At 45.6% G+C, this 19,491-nt stretch overlaps 2 protein-coding genes across 2 annotated transcripts in view; both read left to right on the forward strand.

Moving 5' to 3' along the window:
* The first annotated feature begins 1,309 nt into the window (after nt 1–1,309).
* LOC122406254 (uncharacterized) lies at nt 1,310–3,251 on the forward strand. The gene is made up of 4 exons (XM_043411610.1): nt 1,310–1,531; nt 1,741–1,788; nt 1,865–2,002; nt 2,517–3,251. Exons 1-4 carry the CDS (start codon nt 1,483–1,485, stop codon nt 2,750–2,752), a joined length of 471 nt encoding a protein of 156 aa, XP_043267545.1. The 5' UTR covers nt 1,310–1,482; the 3' UTR covers nt 2,753–3,251.
* A 4,619-nt stretch (nt 3,252–7,870) lies between these two features.
* The window catches only part of LOC122406508 (uncharacterized), a 52,607-nt gene continuing 40,986 nt past the window's right edge, over nt 7,871–19,491 (forward strand). The window contains exon 1 of the mRNA XM_043412002.1: nt 7,871–8,863. Coding sequence (XP_043267937.1) covers nt 8,807–8,863 — 57 coding nt within the window. The 5' untranslated portion in view covers nt 7,871–8,806. The remainder of the gene's footprint in view (nt 8,864–19,491) is intronic.

The following is a 19,491-nucleotide window of genomic DNA, read 5'->3' on the forward strand; positions in this document are numbered from 1 at the left end:
ACGATAATTGATCGAGGAAAGCAATCACAGAAGTGTTTCGTCCTCACCTTCTCGACTTTTGTCTCAACTGCGAGCCGAGCAAGCAAATTGTAGCGTCGTAAATCTTCCCGTGTATGACCTTGCTTGCTTGATTTATTAGTTCGCGTTATAAAATCGTTAACGAGGAAATCGTCAACTTGACGTGATCGGAATTAATAGTTTGAAGGTATGAAATTTTTCATCAACAAACATTTGAAAATCTTGTTTTACCCGCGTTTTTATTATTTTCAGGCTCGCGAAAACGGGGAAAAATGTGCGAAAAGGACAACAACAGTTGCGGCCACTCTTCGTGAAAAAAAACTGAAAAAATTCCTCTTTGGCACTCTTCTAAAATGTCTTTATCGATCCTTGAAGCTGATCAAAGAATAGAAAAATGATTTTTCATTCAGTCTCACTCCATAGACAGTGTTTCCCAAACAACGTGACATTTTGGAAGTGAAAAACAAAATGAAAATCCACTAAACTGTGAACCTGAGAAGCAACAAAATCATTCGAAATTAAAGACACTTACGAAATTCGAAATCAGAGATTCGCAAGTGAGAAGAGATGCAGAAGTTAAAATCTTGGAGAAGAGATAATCTCGTCGAGGAGGCATCCAGTTTCACTGAGTGGACCGAGCCACGGTGCTGATGACGTCAAACGTTAATTTATCCCGCCACGTACCTCCCTGCAAGTGAAAAAAGTACACAAAACCGGCTGAACGTGAGTTGATATTTTTCGGAAAATTCGGTCCGCAGAATCGGTCGAAAAAATCGAAGGGAAGCTGCGTTTACGTTTTGTTTTTCAATCGCATATCTGCTCATCATTCTTACTCGCACGGTATAAGGAATTTCTTTGTCAATTGGAGAGGGGAAGAAAGAAGAAATGTCTTTCTCGTGTTGCGCACTGTGTGTACATTAAAGTCGTTGGAAAATCTTCAGTAGCGATCTTGCGCTAAAGCAACGCTAATTAATGCCACCAGGTTGCTCCTTGTTCGATAGCTCGCGTACGTACGTAAAGACACAAGCAAAGGATAACCTGTTGCTTCTGGGATAACCAATGCTTCGCGTTGCCCGATGCCTCTTTCTCTCTCCCTCTCTTTCTCTCGATCCTCCAGCCTCGCAGTCACAGCACTGTCGAATAAGTTTTGACCGATGATTCTTTCCACAAGCCTTCCGGACAATTTCAAATCCCCCGTTTCTCTTCGGCACGATCATTAATTTCGAATAGTCAACGCCTCGATCCATGAACACAAACATTTTATAATTTGTAATTGCATCTTGTAAAATTTCATCCGTTTTTTTCTCGTCTTCTCCTTAGCTCCGTCGTAAATTTCGCTTGCTCAAAGACAAGCTCGTTTCACGGTCCAGTTCAGCTGCTTAAACAATTATAAATTTTCTGCCAAGCTGCTTCATCGCGAGCAATCAATCCGGCGGAGCCTCGCCGCATCATTCGCTTCGCATCATGTATTCACCGGTTTGGATTTACGGACTTTCTTTCGTCGCTATTGCTGGTGAGCTTCCAAACCATCGTTTCGGTTATCAAATTGACGAGATTGAAAAAATGTTCACATCTTCCATGCATTTGAAATGTTTCAATTCGTCACTTTTATCAATTTCCGTCAGCTCATTTCCTAGCTTCAGAACAATTTGCTTTTTTGAGAAATCGCACCGTCGGTTGTAGAATTATCGGCTTTTCTCTCTGTTCATAAAAACTTTTAAGCTGCCATCGATGACCAGGAGTACGAAAGAGAACAAAAAGTAATGAAATGTGAGTATTAAGCACGAAAGCAACGATACAATTTTGTGCAATTAACAGCTTCATTGAATTTGCTTGTGTCTTGCAGATGAGGCGAAGGTTTGCGAGCCCCTGAAGAAGTTCATCCATCCTCATCGCTGCGCCGATTGCATTTGTCGACTTCATGGCTACGGAAACGTCTGCGAAAAGCGGAGAAACTGTTACAAATTCGAGGCACGACCGCAAGGTATTTACGACGAATTCATGCCACGAGTTCACCGTTTCCTATTCGAATATTTGGGAATCAAGATGGAGCACTTTTCGAGGGATGTAACCGAGCAATCATCTTGAAAGCAATGATTCTGTGATTTTTACCCACAAACGTCATACGTCCAACGTCACGAAGCTTCGATCAATCGATTGATATTTCTCCGGGATTATTCGCTGCTCGTAATCCTCTGTCTAGATCTTTATCGCACATTGAACATAAAAACGGACGTTGAACGAAGTCATTTACATGCGTGAAGTTACGTATTGCCCCTTCGTTATTCAATCCACTTGTTGCTTCGTCGTATGACGACTTTTTCAATAAATTTCTTTCTGTTTCTTTCCGCACTGCTCGTACGTGCACAAAACACTGTGAGAAAGCTCTACGCGAGTTTGAATTCGGATCCCCTTTAGACGTCGATGAAAACAAATTTTCAAGTACTCAAATTTCCTCTCATAGCGCTCATTTATTTTCTATTTTATGATCCATTTAGAAGACCGTGAATGCACTCCAGCCTTGAGGTTCACGACGAAATGTCACTTGTGCAAGTGTTCTTCGACGGGACTGATTGACAGCTGCGTTGCCAAGAACTCTCATTGTATGGACGACATTCTCGATGGCCTTGTCCGAGAGAAGGAGGATGCAGTGCCCCAGTACATAGAAAACCTAGACAAATATCCCTTCGATTTGGCTATAGGCGATTTGAACAACTTCATTTTTGCACAATGAAAATACTTCGGGATTGCGAGCAGCAGGAATTTTTCTCCTTGGAAGAGTCGAGTTCATGGTAAATATAAAATTTGTTGAATGAGAACGGGGCGGAGCTGGGAGGAAGCGTTTTGGAGTGAATTTATGATTGAGAACTCGGCTGCGTCCCTCGGAGATCGCTCGTTAAATATTTTGTCTCGTTCGAGTGTGCAGTTGAACATTATTAGTTTTTATGGGACCTCGATAACTCTTCGAATCGGATGTCTCAGCAAAATACAAGCGTTTTATGTTTTTATTGGGTGAGCACGTGAGACGTGACAATGCCTGTCGCTTCCCAGTTTTCGAACGACGTTTCAAACGAGCCAATAAAGCAGGTTTGTAAGTTTCGAGACGTTCTGACCAGTATAACGTTGACTGCTTTTGAGAAATGCGAATAAAATGCATTCTGGCGAAAATATTTCGTCGAGTCGAATCCCCGGCAATGGAAAATGCGATTAAAAGCTTCTCCAATGTCGGAATTCCGTTATTCAACATTATTTCGGTTTTCGAATAAAATTCAAAAGACTCCAAAGATCTCCGAGTCCCTTGGACTTTAAAAAGTTTTAGAAAAGTTTCAATCCGGAACTTTTTTTCTCTAAATAATCCTCAACGAGATCGCAATCGAAGTTGCGGGAGTGAGCATTGAAATATCGAATAATTGCACAGTTTTGAAAGATCAAAAGCTCGTGAGCCATAAGTTTGTGGGTTCGAGACTGGTCTAGCTGGAGTTTGGTGAATAAGAGGATTATTAGGAGTAGATGGAGCGGAGGTAAACTCTCGTTCTCGATTTATATTCGCAAAATGTCGAGTAGCCTCCTCGCGAATCGTGTTAAAAGTTCTTCGCGCCGACCTTTCTTTCCTTTCCTCTCACTCCTTGCCTCTTTCTTCTTTCTCCGTCTCGAAAGTGCAGCTCGTTGCTCCTTTCAACACTAGGAAAAGGATGAACGAGAGAGAAACCGAGTTTTGAGGACAAAAACTCATTTACTGTTCGCCTCGTCGACGTCAATCTGTTTGCTCAGTTTTTTTCATCCTCGCCGAGGCGACCTCAGCTCCTTTGCCGTGTGGGGCCGATGAATTACGCATACAACGTGCGCCTCGATGGAGAGCAATTACACACCGTTTGTCGGTGGGTGATTCAAGAGTTTATAGCAACTCGCGCTCCGCGTACTTCGCACGTATCTTTTCTCAACGTTAGTTTCTCTTAAGGTAGTTCATGCACGAGACGATTTTCTTAAGAAAATTTTAAAGAGTTCGTCTTATTGGTTATTTAGATGAACGTCTTTAAAAATGAATAAAAACACACAAAAAATCGTTCATCTTTCCACGTAACGAATGAACGCTTATCACAAAGTTTATGAAAAAGTACACTGTGACGATCGAGTATGTAACGGAGGTCTGGGAAAAAATTCGAGACGATTGTCTTACTAGTAATAAAGATATATTACCTTAAAGATTGAACGAAATCGGTAACGAGCACTCGTATAATCTCACTTATTTCGGCATTTTCTTCCTTTTTGGCTTGGCCCATTCCTGTCACAGCCTTCTGTCTTTTTATTAACAATTTTTTCCCGATCCATTTCCCTTTGCGCTCTCTAATGCGATTTTTTACAAAAAAAAAACTAGTATTTTAGCCAGGGACGAGTGAAATTTGGGGTTCAGTCAACGATGGGTCCCCGATTAATGAATGGCTTGTAATTTCATTCGCCAAAAGATAAGTTGAAAAAACGTATTTACTATTTCGAATTAATAACTCTGACATTAATTTAGAGAGATTGTATCTTCAATTAGGGAGTAAAAATCGGGCCAATTTAGACGTCCATAAAATACGATCCTTCGGGCATGCTCTACCTTAAGCCGCTCTCTTCGTATGGACTTTTTCTTTCAATCTCTCTCCCTCTGTTTTCTTCCGTTCGCTCTTGTTCGCCGGGTATTTAAATGCCTTTTTTGTCTCGTCGCTCATGCATTTTCATAATTTTCTCGCCCCCTCCCTCCCTTTGTTAGGCTCCGCCACAGCTCGTAATAGTTCCTTCGTTCATTCATTTTCTCGAGGGCGCCGCTCCTCGTAAAAATCGACGAGTATCGTCCCGCAGCGGTGTATTCGCCGCTGGGGCAAAACCGCAGGCTGCGTACATCGAATTCGTGTTTTCCGTACAACGCGGTTCACGAACACGGCCACACGAGCGAGGGTGGAAAAAAACTCGCGGAATCATATACACGAGGCTCGCGTGGAGAGAGGAATTTGAGTAAAAAGTAAAATAATAATAAAACGCGGGAGAAAAAAAAGATTTTAAAGACAGCTTCGCCGAAGGAGCATCCAGAAAACATGATTTTCTCCAAGTTTTTTGATATTCCTTAGTTTTCTGCGATTCGTTCGCCCCCAGGATCGAGGATTTTTGTCCGCCGAGCTTCCTCCGTCGTTGTTCGGTGTCTCGCGAGCCGCCGTCTCACAGGAAACAATGGTTGGCCCAAGCTCAGGAAACAATGAACAGCAGAGATATTGGCTCGCTCAGGTCGAAGCCGATGATCTCTCTCGCCGGTCTTTTGTGAAAAGAGATTGCCGCTGGCACTTGGTGCGCCGCGTCGTGTCCGGAATTCCTTTGGACATTGCAGCCAAATGCAGTCTCGGGAGCGTTCGGCTTGTACGAGCATCCGAGAAATGTGCAAATAAATGTTAAATCCAACGTGTTCTCGTTGTCGGCGCATCTTTCGGAGCTTTCAATGCACCCCCTCCCCCTCCTCCTCGCATTTAGCCGCGTACACGAGAGATATGTGTGTACAAATAAAATGCGAGATCCGGGGGAGCTCACTCCGCGATGGGAAATAAATATCGCTCAACTCTTTTCCGCCTGATAAACGTATCCTCCCTATCTCACTCGACGAAAGAGCTTTTTCTTGCGATCTTAAGTGCACATCGATATACGAGAAACCATTAACGAGCTTCGCGCATGAATAATTCTTCCAGTTTTGTACATTTTTCATAATAACTTTGAAAAATCGCGCACGGACCTCGCGAATTCGTTTCCTCTTTCCTGGGGGCTCGCGAGTGTTGCCCGCGAGCCTCGAGCAAACTTCGCACCTGAAATCTTTCGATCCGCGTTATCAAAAGTGGATTAGAAATTGCCCAATTTTCCACAACTTCGAAGCGTTGCGACAGAAAGTGAAACGAATTTAGAAGAAAGGGGAAAAAACCAAGGCAGTTATGTTGCGTAGGATCGATCGCTCGTTCCTGATCGATCGATCCCGCGAGCGACCTTCAATTTTCGAGGCAGTACGAGTCTCTTGACCGTCACTCTTCGTCGTTTTATCACTGCGCGTAACGCAACGTCATCTCGACTGAAATTCCTGCAACGGGATTCGGCGCGGTCGCTAGTCATTCGCACGGCGTTCCCGTCGTCGCCGCGTCCTTTACGAAGACGAAGAAATTGTGGTAAAAGCGGAGAAACTTCGTTCGGTCGTGGCACGCGGCACGGTTTGGGATTGCGAAACGTGGCGAATGATTAAAAAACGTTTCGTCACCGATTCGGATGTGCGACTGCGAGCTCCCGGGAGTCTTGCGTGCCCGTACCGAATATGTTGCGAAGGTCACGATTCGTCGGATCTGCGTTTTCACACGTTTCCGATGAGTCGACGCTTGAATAAAATCCGGCGGAAATACGCGACCGACCTTCGCCATGGCGCAATGCACGCTCGAGCGCTCGAATCATTTCGAGAATGGAAGAAACTGAGAGAAACAAATGTTGACTAATCGTCAAATAAAAACTCCCGCTACACTCGCTCGACCGTTTAACGATCAGTTTCCGCGAGTCATTAGCACCCACTTAAATCATTAATCGACCTTAAAAAGTGTGCAATTAAGTGCGTAAAAAGAAAAACTTTCGAGTCTACGAAGAGGAAACAGAGTGTGCGCGGGCGAGAAGTAGTAGCGGCCAGCAGTGGGTCAGACGAGGTTTTTGTAGCGTCGAGGCGATTCTCCGTTTTCCCAGCAGAGTCTCGGTTCGACCCTCACGGCTTTCAGAGTCAATGGAGCTCTGCGGGAGTGATCCGGGCGAATAATTCATCGGTGACGATTGATCGCGCGAATTTATCGTCGTGCCAAAGATTCGCCGTTCGTCATAATTACGAAGTTATCTCGATAGCAGATCGCAACGCCGAGTCTGTCAGTTTGTTATCTCTATCGATTCATCGATCGATAAATCAACAAATGTCGTCTAATTTCATAATCCAATTTGCTCCCAAGATAGTTGCCCAACTCGCTCGCCTCTGCATCGATCGGTCTCCGACCGATCGTGCAAGTACGTTTCCTACGAAGCGACCGTAGCAAACGCATATTCACCTACGTGGAATTGTACACGCGAAGTAAAAAATCGATTGTATCCTGAACTGGAACGCCGCTCGAAAACGCCACCGCGATCGTGGCCTAGACACACGCGTTCGCGTCTCTCCTGAGATCGTGCGCGAGCCAGGTATGAGAAATGAGTCGCCGCACGACACGGTCTCGATGATTCTCGTGGCCGTTGGAGCCACCGGGCATTTTCAAACTCGACTGTTCCTCGCGATCCGGCTCGCCGCCTCGTGCCCCGAAATTCATCTCGACCGTTGCCCTTCGATCTTGCACCTTTTCGGTCTTAACTTCGAGTCACCCGTTTCGAGAATTCCCAAATATTTTTCACTCATAAGGCCTTGGGGTCGTGGGAAAACGGCGCGAAACGCTCGCAATTCCGGAGCATTTTCCAGTCCCTCGCGTGCTCCCACTCACTTTTGCCATTCGCGTCCAATTCGCCGGTAGCTCCCGAAAAAATCGGTTCACGGAAACCCGGAAAATAATGAGAAACTGTTCAACTACAAAAAAATTGAATCGAGCAAAAGAATTTGATGGAAATAAAAAAGAATCGCGGGCGACATTTTTTCGTTTCAATGGCTCAGGGCCCGCGCCGTGCCGCGCTGTGCTCCCTCTGACAAGTGTATGTTTATATATGTTAGTATGTAGATATACAACATCGTTGCGTTTAAGTAGAGAGGGTAAGCGCCGGATCAGCTGTGAGCGGCGTGGCGCCCGATCGAGGCGACTGTGACCCGCTGTCAGTTGCCCGAGCCCTGTGCCACGGTTAGGACGCGTCACGTCACGTCACACAGACTCTCGATAGGAAACGAGCGAACGTAGTAATTCAATAAAACGCGTGCGCGTTCCCGGCCGAGAGAGAAAGAGAAAGAGGGATAACGAAGAGTGACAATTATCGATAATGACACGTTTCTGTTGATGTTTCTTTTGTTTCGAAAGATTGTGAGGGATCTAGTCCAGTGCGAAATAGAAGAAATTGAAACCGAGGTGGCAGGATCCGAGAAGACAGTGATTGGTGATCGGCAAATCGGGGGATTTGAGCGAGTTTCGAAATCGTTGAAATAGGAGAAGTGCGAGTGCATTGTCTCCGCCGATTTTTCGTATCGCGTCAGGGCATAAATCGCTTTGATTACGATCAGACACATTGTTCGGATTTAGTCGGAGCGAGTGAATCGCGAGAAGGACGAAGGTTGAGCGTGGCTCGGGAGCGTCGGAGCATACGCAAATCTGGAGAAAAATACGTGCGAGATAAAGAGAATAATAGAAATTGATTTTGCCCGGAGGATCGTGGAGTCTGAGCGGGGAAAGCGGGTCGAAAAGGGTTCGATCGGAGCCACCGGAAGGGTCGAGATCGAGGCGCGATCGTTGTCAGTTCCGTGGTCGAATTTATCCGGGTAACGCGCGATAGCACGGGGTGGGAAGCCACAAAATTTAGTCGAACCTACTGAAGAGAAGACACCGAAAAACGGAGAGATCGCGAGTGCGAAAGAGACGCGAGTGATCGGTACTAATCTTTTGGAGGAAACAGCCGCAGAGGGAGGCGAAAAAATCGTGAAGCAAACGATAAATATCGGGAAAAAAGGGGGAGAAAAAAGACGCTCGTGGCTCGCGATATACCGCGATATCACATGCGGGATTGACGCCAAGGATGTTCTCGTATTAAAGCAGGAGGACACAAGTGTGTCCCCCCAGGAGAGATGGCGTGCAGATTAACGTACGAGAGAACCGCTACGAGCACGATACTTGTCCTGCTGGTGAGTTATCCTTTGACTTCTCTGCGATCTCCCCCGCTTCTATATGTTTATATATGTTCGTTTAACTCTTTCTTGTCCAACGTGTCGTACCAAAGAGACTTTACCTGCTCTAGCGCGCGGCGTTCAACTCTCCGTGACGTCTCCGCGCGTGCTCCATGCAGTATTATACGCGCGGGGCACCGGCGTGCGCATATTGCACAATATTAACTTCTCTCTCGATTATTTAATCCCCGCGTTCTCCCTCAAACGTATATTACGAGATGAAAGAGAGGGAGACAAAAGTGGAGAGAGATACCGAGATTGCGACGCCTCGCTCTCGCTCTTTCGCGCATTCCACCGATGCGCGCCGACCCCGAGGTTTCAGCATCAGAAGAAAATCATAGGCACGCGAGTGCGTCGACGAAAGAGTGTCTCGTCCTCGAAAGCTCCGTGTGGGAGTGTGCCAGTGGATAGAACCGAATATCTTCGGACCTTTGGCCACCGACGACCGGGACGCTCGTGTCTTTTCTTCGAATCGAAACAAAAGATACTCCAAATTCTTAATGCCCCGCGAAGTGGGTCAGGTGCTCTGTAACCTCGATTTCGACATTCTGGCTCAGTCAATCAGATTGCACAAAAGAACCTTTTTTCTCATCCGATCCAGCGAGCTGGTCAGTTTTTTGCAGCCATTTATCCTTCGTTCTTCGTCGAAGTCAGCTGGCCCCTCACCCTTCTCTGAGGAGCCATAAACCCTCGGAAATCTTGGAGCCGCGATCCTAGGAATCCTCATTTTTGGCCAGAACATCGAGAAATTTAAGTTTTCACGCAGCATTCCCGACAACGAGGCCGAATATTTCTTGACATTCGGCCAAAAATGTCAATCAAGATGATCCGGGACGAGCGCCGAGCACGGTTGGCGCGCGGTTTATTCCAACGCGATACACAACGCCGCTTATTTAACGCTCGTTCGACCGCCTCGCTCCCCAGTCTCCACGCTCTCCTCTCGATCCGCGATCTTGCCCCGAGTTTTCTTACAATATAATACGCAAGACCTTACGATCGTAGCGAGTACATGCCAGAATAGAGATACGTATACGTTCATGAGCGTAATAAACACAGTGATAGCGCAGTTGGCGAAGCTCGTTGCTGCCGAGATAACGCCACGACGCGAGGGTATCCTTGACTCCTTGGACATTATTTCGTATCGGCACGCGTAGCACTCGCGTGCATGTGCTGCTACGTGCATGAACTTTCAAAGAGTAGACACAAACGTGTGCTTATAGCGAAGCCTGACAGACGAAAGGGCGCAAGTTGAGCCCAGTAGTTTACGTGCGGATTGTGCGAGCCACACTTTTCAGAGGCTGCCAATCGCCTCGAATTCTCCTCGCAGGGCGACTGGTGCTCGGTCGTTGGAACCTGCGAACGGGAAAAGTCTCTCAATGGAGGGAATTTCTACACCGGAAACGGAATTTCGTTGAGCCAACAAAATTCGTTTGGTCAAAATCGATTTTGTTGATTCAATGATTGATTATTTGTTGCTCATATGCCCGCAGCTGAGGTGCACGGATCTTTGGTCGCATCATGAGAAAATGGCTCGATAAAACATTTTGTTGTTATAATTATCGATATTTGAGTGATTCATCAGGATATTTAATCAGCTGACTGAGCTTTTGTACCTCCAAATATTCCGATTTAAATTATTCGTCCTATTGAAACAACGAAAAGGTCGTTCCTTACGAAAGCACATTTTGGACACAGTGATTTTTCTTAGATAAGAAAAAAATGTTTATAGTCGCATTCTCAGAGACAAACAGAATATTTTTTGACAGTGCTTTGTGAAAAACATGCAAACCTTTTGTCTGAACAGAGAGAAATTGTTAAAAAGTTCAGTACAGTCAGTTAACTGACTTCTTTGGTAATTGTTCGTTCATTGTTTGTTATTTCATATCGTAGTCATATGCAATAATCAGTTTGTTAATTTTATAAAATATGTTACAACGCCGAGGAAATTTCGTCGTGTGAACGACATCTTGCAATAATTTTGACCGCATATGAAATTTTGCAGCAGCTCATTCCTGCTGTAATTGAAGTTGTTTTTGTTTTTCGTGCCAGATTGAACCGTATTGGAAGTTGACTAGAATGACTTTGATGCAGATTCGTTGGCAATTAACTCGCATTGTCTTTGCAAGAGCGATTGCATTCCGAGCCGCAGGAACGTTCGATTTTATGCGACATTTAACGCCCCTCCAGACACTAGGACAGTCCCCTTAATTCATGTGAAAGCCCAGTGGACTCTTGATTACAAAACGTTCGCAAGCGGGTGCGAGATAACGCGCGTGCAAGTCGCGAAACGGGAACACTGCCAATGCGCTCTGCAGATAAACACACACACACACACACACACACACACACACACACACACACACACACACACACACACACACACACACACACACACACACACACACACACACACACACACACACACACACACACACACACACACACATACACACGTCGGTGTGTGAATGAGAATTTTTGCTTCTGAAATCGAGTGCGAGTGCGTATTTCGTGCGTTTCCTTTCGATCTCAGATCTCGCTCGCACCGGCCCCCTGAGACAAACACGTATTATTACGTATTCGCGTTATCATTTCACGTTTTTCTAACCTCCGTTATCGCCGACCACCCTCGAAGCTGGCAGGTGAACTGTAGTGACAATTTATCTCTTGCAATTGCTTCGTTCATGAGTTACAAAATTTGTGGGTTTTAAGTCCTAAAAAATCTTTCGGAATTTCAACTGAATTTTTCTCGTTCGTTGAGCGCATGTGTGAAAACTCGAGCAGGTTGCAAAAACAGGCATCCTGAAGGTGAGAATTTCCCACTTCGGAAACTTCCACAGAATTTTCGACACGAAAATTCGTCTTTGTAAAAAGACCTGAAATCACCGCAGCTCAATTTACTTTCCTCTCGTTGTGTCCAAAGGTCATTTCGTAAGAAACACGACTGGAAGTTAAAAAAAAAACGAAAAATCGCGTTGTTGATAACTCGTCAAAGTTGCTCCTCCAATCTCCTCATCAGATTCAGCGCTCCGGTATTCTCCGTGACGAGTTTTTCATTAAATAAATACCAATCACCGAGCTTCCAATTCGACTGAGATTTGAATGGTAATAATAATGATTCTGATATAATCCAGCACACAGAAATAAGAATAAGTATGAGCGTACGTAGTTTCGTGTTTGCGGCCTTGCTTCGGGAGAGCTCCGGCCTTCGCGATCGACATTTTATAACGGAACGCGTTGGCAGTACCAACGAAAGTGATCGGTCTTTTTCATACGTTCGTGTATCTGTTTATTTATGCGCTCGGTACCACGAAGTCCATGTTTATTCATAAGTCCAACGAATACTCCAAGTCCAGTCAGCTCGTGACAAAATTTTTTGCAAAAATCAACAACCTCGCTATAAATCAAGTGAATTTTTGATTGGAGTCACCAGAGACAAAACCGTACCGATTTCAATAGAAAACCAACGAAACTATCGTCGAGCTCACGGGCAGCAGCAAAACGTGGGTTTGCAATCCCATCGATGCTGTCCGACACTTTGAAAAAACTCACAATTTTCACCAATTTCATCGATTCGCAGTTGCTTTTCAAACCAGCAGTCCCGTCCCCCCCTAAATTCAAGGCTCGGTTCATACGCAGACCGATTTTTAGCCGCAAATATTTCTTATTACGACAACTAATAAATTGGAAGAAAACTTTTGTTGGGTACCAAAAGCCAGTGACACGGGCGCTAAACTGCGTAAATAAAGTTAGTTATTAAGTTTAGTAATCTCGTGTGGAATTGACGAGAAGTGTATCGATCCGCCCGGTCAACGTAAAAGGTGTGATCGAGTCTAATGCATCACGAGCCGTAGTGCAAGAGCGCGCCTCGTGCAGTCAGTAATTTCGCGCATATCGCGTGTGTGTCGTTCCAACACTCCCGGATAATTAAGAGAGTAGCTGTGCGGCGAGGCAGCAGAAATCTCCGGCTAGCAACAGTAACAGCTCAAACTCGTTCAGAAAGGATAATAAAAAAGTTAAAAGAGGAAGAGAAAAAAGTGTCTTAGGCCGGGCGAGTACCGTTGGAGACATTATCATATGGATAGACTGGAGCAAATTGAGAGAACGATCGAGACGCCTCTAATATCGATTTAATCGATGCTGGATAAACTCCGCGCGCAGCTTCGATATGCAAATGAAGAAAAGCAAAGTATCACGTGTGCGTGTAGGAAGAGATCACGCTCGAAGTTTAGTCGTCGATCATTTTGGCAGGGCGTGATAATCATTTTTCCAGCTCGGCTAGAAATTCGTGTTTCTTTGGATCGAACCGATCGCGATCGGCGTCCCAGCACTTGCTGGGGCGTTGGGTTCGAGCCGCGTGAATAAATCCCGCTGAAAATGCTTGCTCACTTTTTCTCGTGATACAGCATCGCCGAGATTTTTGTGTTTGTAATCGTTGCGTAAATCGGGCACAATCGAGAATCGTGTCGATCATTTTCCCCCGCGCAACTTCGCTGTGCGTCCACACATAATTGTATCGGGCTCACCGCGATTTCACACGTTTCGACAATAGAAGTGTCAATCCAAATCTACCGATAAAAAGACTAAAGGATCGCGAGAAAGCTGAATAGTCGGCGTATCCGCGGCAATATTTTGACTCGCTCTGTTGATCCTACGGCCCGAACGATCCGTGACGCTTTCCATTATTATGATAATCGAAATTTTCCTGTGCGCGAGCACGCTCGATCAGATTCTGCCCCTGCGAGCGTCAAAATTTCTGTTTGGTCGACTTTTTGCAGAGAATTCATTCCTGCGACCTCGAACCTTTCCACTGTAGTTTGAAACAACGTTCCCGGAAGTTGAGAGGAGCGAAGCGAGAGTCATCGGAATTGATGAATCGAGAGACTCCCGCGCGGCAGTCGATCAAACACTTTTTAGCTCACCGCCCTGAGGATACTCCCGCATAATTCTCGCGCTACACCTGCGATGAGGGCTTTAATGTCAAGAGCAATTTATGAACGAGCTGGCAGGATGGAACCCGGATGAAAATAAATAACTAATTAAGCTGATAAATCTTGTCGCGGAACGAAGGTGCACTGAAATTTATTGAGAGTGTGCCAGAGCAGAAGGGACTCGACAGGAATCTCGCTCGACCGTGACAATGAAGTTATAAACCGACAGCCTCAAACCGCCGGTCCACAAGTACCTTTTTGCCTCCTCCAAAAGGAACTCGGAGAGAAAACGCGCTGAAAAAAACCGCAGGAAAAAAGGAACGACGAAGCTTCGGTATCTCCGCGTGTACGCGCGAGATACGCGCAATCTTCGGTTAATTGCGTCGAGAAACATTTCACTTTCGCGGGAACATTGCTCCTTGATATTGGCCCCAAGCAATGACGAAGAGGTCCCAACCGCGCATGGAAGCCACCGCGAGAGTCATCGGCGTCTCTTATCAGCGCGTTCATTATACGCCTGCTCGCTCTTCTCGCTCCTGACAAATCATCTTTTCTCTCGCATTCGAACGCCCTCGAATCGCAAGGAGTCGAACGAGCCGAGCCACCTGGTCGCGGAGCTTCGAATTATTCAAAGTTCCCTCTGTTCATCGAGCTTCGTAAACGTCGCGTCGCGGTCAACTTTATTCGTGTGATTCCCGAACGGACGATCTTGATAATCGCGTTTATCTCCGGCAGCGATCTCGTAAATGTGTCTCGCGGTATCAGTACAGCGCGAGCCGGATTAAAAAGTCGTTTCCATTCCATTGTAAAGGTGCGTCGCGATTATGCTCCACTTCGTATGATGCAGGTGGGTAATTGGATCTCGTCGATTAATCGCGAGACACTGGAAATAAAGACTGGAACGTTAAGCGCCACACACGCAGCCTTGAGTACCCTTGGCACGGTCCGAGACAATGTTCGTTGAGAGGAGAGCCCAATTAACTTGCCACTTATAACTAATTAAGGCGAAATATACTCCGGTATCGGACGTTAACGATCCACTTTTCAAGTGACGTGTTCATTAAACGATTTTAATATTTAACTGATCCGGGCGAGCGACGTTAGCTCATCGTTGAGCTGCAATTTGTTCTCCTTTTACCATAAATCAATTCGGGAAAAAACACAGAAGCTCGTTTCCAGTCATGCTTATTAATAATTAACGACTAATTTGTCACTAACTCGAACGCGGACTGACGTCGAGTATTTCGGCCCGAAAGATTCGAGGGAAAAAACTGCTCGCTGAACTTCCTCAACGGGGCAGAAGAAACCGAGTTTTTTTCTTCCTCCGACACGAATAACTGCAGCGGTTGTGACTTAATTAAATGATACGCGTTTGATCGCCGGGGATGGGGAGAAACGCGAGGGAGAAATTGATCCTCAGCGCCATGCAGGCGTCTCAGCCGCCCCCCCCCCCCGTTGCGATAATGAGAGCTCGGCTACCGGTTGGTTAGTAAAAAACGAGATGGATGCCGAGCTGCAAAATAGAACGACTCATTTATCGTGCTGCTTTTTATATTCGTTGCGGAATCCGAGTAAGGAAAAAATCTTCGACGAATATTAATAACGCAGCATCCCTCGATCAATCCGGCCGTCAGTCGCTTGGAAACTGAACGCTTCGAGTCGAGGAACTCGGCGCCGAAAAAAATAGCGATCATTTTCGGCAGGATCGTCGCGAATCTTCGATCAATGTTCGTCAATCCTCCGGACAATTTTTCGCATTTTTCAATTCGAAATTCTTAACGGATCAAGGAGAGACGGAGACGAGAATTAAAAATTGGTATCCTCATGACATGGCCGAGTACTTTCGGCCGTCAGAACTCCGAGGAACGAACTTACACGCGTGGGCTCACACACGCGTCATTCCTCGGGGTTTGCACGCTCCGTCAGCGCTCTCCTGGCTACTCGGAGCTCGTTTTTCTCTTTAATGTCGCTCGGACACCGACTGCGAAATTCCAATTGACCGAACCGCTCGTGGACCTAGAAAAATATGCTTTCACGACCCCAAATTACCGGTCAAACTCGTCTCGGAAATCTAACAACGCGAATTCAATTGGCGCATAATTCGTTAATGACCTTTAATGACATTCATCGGGAAACGAATGCCGATTTTTTTGAACAGTTCAATCGCTTCGCTGACAACCATTCGAATTTGCCAGCTCATTCAATTGCATTATTACGAGACCGCGAAGCGAGTCTGTCGTCACAATTAGAAATCCCGAGGACCGAGATCGTTGACTCGTGGATCGACCTTGCTCGGAGCAAATAAGTTTTTTTAAGTACCTACGATAATTCGCGATCTTTGCATCGAGATCAGGATCGAAAAAATGGCGTCCTGGTGAATCCCGGCATCAATCTTCGCCTGGATTTTCGGAGAGTTTATTCATGAATCGCGCAGTGATTGATTCATCCGAGCGAAACGAAAAGGTCACGCGCCTCGTAACCCCGCAGAAGAATCAATCGCGTGGGATCGTAGTCGAGAGGGCAAAATTTGGGAGAAAAATTGCTCAGCGCCTCTTCCCTGAAATCGATCGAAAAACCGAAGCGGAGTGGGACGATCCATAATTCATTTATTAAGGCTGTCCGGAACGAGAGCTCTTATCGATGCATTTAAATATAAACGAGGCTGCCAGTGAGAGGAAGATCAGTGACCCGAAAGCCGGCGTTCTGGACCTTACTCAAGGCGAATGTCCCGACTTTCAATTCATATTTTAAAACATGCGCAGCATAACGAGTTTCTTGTTTGAAATTTGAATGAGAGAATAAATAAGCGAGTTAAGATTGAAGGGGGAGAGCGATACTGTAAAGAAGTTGCGAGGGAAATGACGATCGGTAATTTATAATGCGGTCCAGTGAGTATCTCAGCATCCGAGCATCCCGATCTTCTTACCTCTCGGACAGCAATGTTTTTGCTCCGAGAACGCGCGAGTCTCCATCGTCGGAGCTCTCCTTGTACACCCGAACGGCGCATGCACCGACCGGTAAATCATTCGTGCTCGCGCGCTTACACGCTCTCGCATCAGGGGCAGCGGCGACAAAAATCCGAGGCAAACTCATCTCTGCGGCGTGGGCGCGGGGGTGGGCATCGCTCAGACTCGGTGCGCCGCCCGTACAAGCGAGGAGTTCATCCCCGCAGCGGGGGCATCCTCTCGTTATTCTCTACGCGAGTTTAAGTGCTTCGAATAGAGCCGAGCCGTTGCGGCGGGTATGGAGACTCGGAACGAACTCATACGCGCCGATGGATATTCGCTACTTTTCTCTATACATCGGTCATCAATGCCGCGGGAGGTCCCGGACGATCCATCAAGCGCACTCGCACGAGCAATATATTCAATGGGATTCGAGTGCGCGATAAGGATGCTCAGGCTCGTCGATCATTTCCGCGACTGTTGATTCGGCTCGTACGCACGGAGAGACTTTTAGGGGAGAGCGGGGCAAAAGGGAATATTGAACTTAAGGAAATATTGAACTTTTCAGGAGTTTGTCTCCGTCTGTTTTTTACTCCGAAAAACCAAGAAACGTACTGAAATTTTTTTCAATTTTCAAAAAACAAGAAAAATCTCCGGAGCAATTTCCCTCAAAAATTTGTGAAATTTTTTTTTTTATAATTTTCACACAACGCACCTCAGGTGTGTTTTTATTTTATAAAAGTTTGGATTCTTCATTGCACCGAATCATGCTGGATTCAGTGTTAAAGTTGTGCGCAGTGGGCACATGATTTGTTTGCAGGTGTGACCACAGATGATCCTCCGACAAAATAAGGCAGCTGGGGCAAAGTGGCCACAAGAGGCTATTCCTTTTTTTTTAATTCAAATTTCGTTCAATTTTTGTTCGAGGGGAATAAGTCCCCTTTGCCCCATCATTTTTTTGACAGAATATGAAAAGTTACTGTGAAAAATCAATTTTCGAACACAGCAGTTGTTGACAGCACATATGTAAACCGACACGTCTAGCTTAATTGCTCATGGTGTCCACTTTGCCCCACGTTCCCCTATATCTGCGAGTACTCTCATAGACAGTAGTGGAAATTAAAAAAAAAACATGATGTTTAAGTAAAAATATATTTTTCGTTCATTTTCGGACAAATATAGAAGTTGAGAAAAAAAAGTCAACAAAATTTCCCAAATTTTTCGGCCATTACGTTTTGCCCCGCTCGCTCTCCCATATGAATATTTGGGATAAATACATTTCACCAAAGTACAAAGTAATTTTGATGCCGAGAGCAGTTTTCTCGAATTTTCCTACGTACACGGAGAGAAAAATATTGAGAATTACTATGCCTTTTCGTGTCATTTCCAAATGAAAATTTCTCAATTGCTTATTTTACATTTGAGCATAGTAAAATTCCAGCTCGAATCCAAGTACTGCCGATCCGCCGAAATGTTTGAAAATTTACCAAGGTACACAGCAGAATTTCATTCGCGCTTGTACATCAAGTTTCATCGATTTCTCGCTTCACAGAAAATTACCATGTTTTTTCGTAGGAATTAATTAATGTTACGATATAGAACTCATGGCACCACAGTAGTTTTTGCTGGAATTTTCTCTCCGTGTAGGACAGGCTAAATTTAGCGATATCCGAATGTGACTCGTGCCGTTGGCGAAATGTTCAAAATTGGCGAATTGGACTGGATAAATTGGTCAAATGTTAAAAATTTTTTTAGTGTCTAGATGCACCGCGTTCGAAAATAAGTAAATCTTTTTTTCGACAAAAATTTACTTCTTTTCGGACGGTGCACCTCAGTAATACAAAAATTTGAAACGGTCGCTCACGAAGGAAGCGACTGCTTGAAATTTAACTATGTGCCACAAGTTAATTTTTCACGAATTTTGCTATGTTATTGAGCAAAATTCAGTGGGGTAAAAAGGAAAATACGAAACTATTTCATTTCTTCGCACAGCACAGAGAAACGATTGCTATTTGTTATCTCCTAAATTTACCATTATTTATTATGTTTTTAATAAAAATTCGCTCGGTGTTTATTTTTGATGTAGCGCAGCGCGTTATTTACTATGGACTGTGGCAATGGTTCCCCAAACTTTTGCATTATTTGCGCGTGCAGCGGCAGTCCGACGTTCCATAATAGCCAAATAAAAATTTTGATAAATGGAATGAGAATCGCGTCCGGAGAATTCGGGCTAACGAGAGCAAAGAACCGTTAGCCGGAAAGCTCTTTCGAGAATGTGGGATTCCCGGGAGTTTCGCGCGATACTCGGCAAGACCGCGTACCGCGCGCGGTTTCTCTGCCGCGGTTAAAGACAAAAGTCCCGGTCGAGGTTTGCCCCGGGACGCGTGCTCCGTGTTATTTATAACGTATTGTTTGACCCGCGCGACTGCAAACGTACACGGTCCTTTTTGCCCGTTGGCGACATGCAGCAGTGATCTTGTAGCGGTGCGCGCGCGCGCCGAGTCTCGTGTAGCATAACGGTTCGCGTCGTCGACGATAGCGGAGCATTCGTTGCATGCAGATAAGGCGTCTCGCGTGATTCATCTCCGAGCCGGCGAGGCTCTTCAAACGATGAACATTTTCGCGCGAGCGTCGCACTTCGAAAAAGCTTCGAACCCGAGATTTTAGCTGTTGGATCATTAAGCCGGTTGTCCAGCTCCGTGGTCCAGTGTCA

This window comes from Venturia canescens, chromosome 2 (assembly GCF_019457755.1).
Source record: "Venturia canescens isolate UGA chromosome 2, ASM1945775v1, whole genome shotgun sequence".
NCBI lineage: Eukaryota > Metazoa > Arthropoda > Insecta > Hymenoptera > Ichneumonidae > Venturia > Venturia canescens.

What these genes read in the sequence shown, in the direction of transcription:
- LOC122406254 (XM_043411610.1), top strand. Translation starts at nt 1,483, where the DNA reads ATGTATTCACCGGTTTGGATTTACGGACTTTCTTTCGTCGCTATTGCT. An exon ending in AGAACAAAAAGTAATGAAAT is followed by an intron (nt 1,789 to 1,864) that starts GTGAGTATTAAG and finishes TGTGTCTTGCAG; the next exon opens with ATGAGGCGAAGGTTTGCGAG. An exon ending in ATTCGAGGCACGACCGCAAG is followed by an intron (nt 2,003 to 2,516) that starts GTATTTACGACG and finishes TGATCCATTTAG; the next exon opens with AAGACCGTGAATGCACTCCA.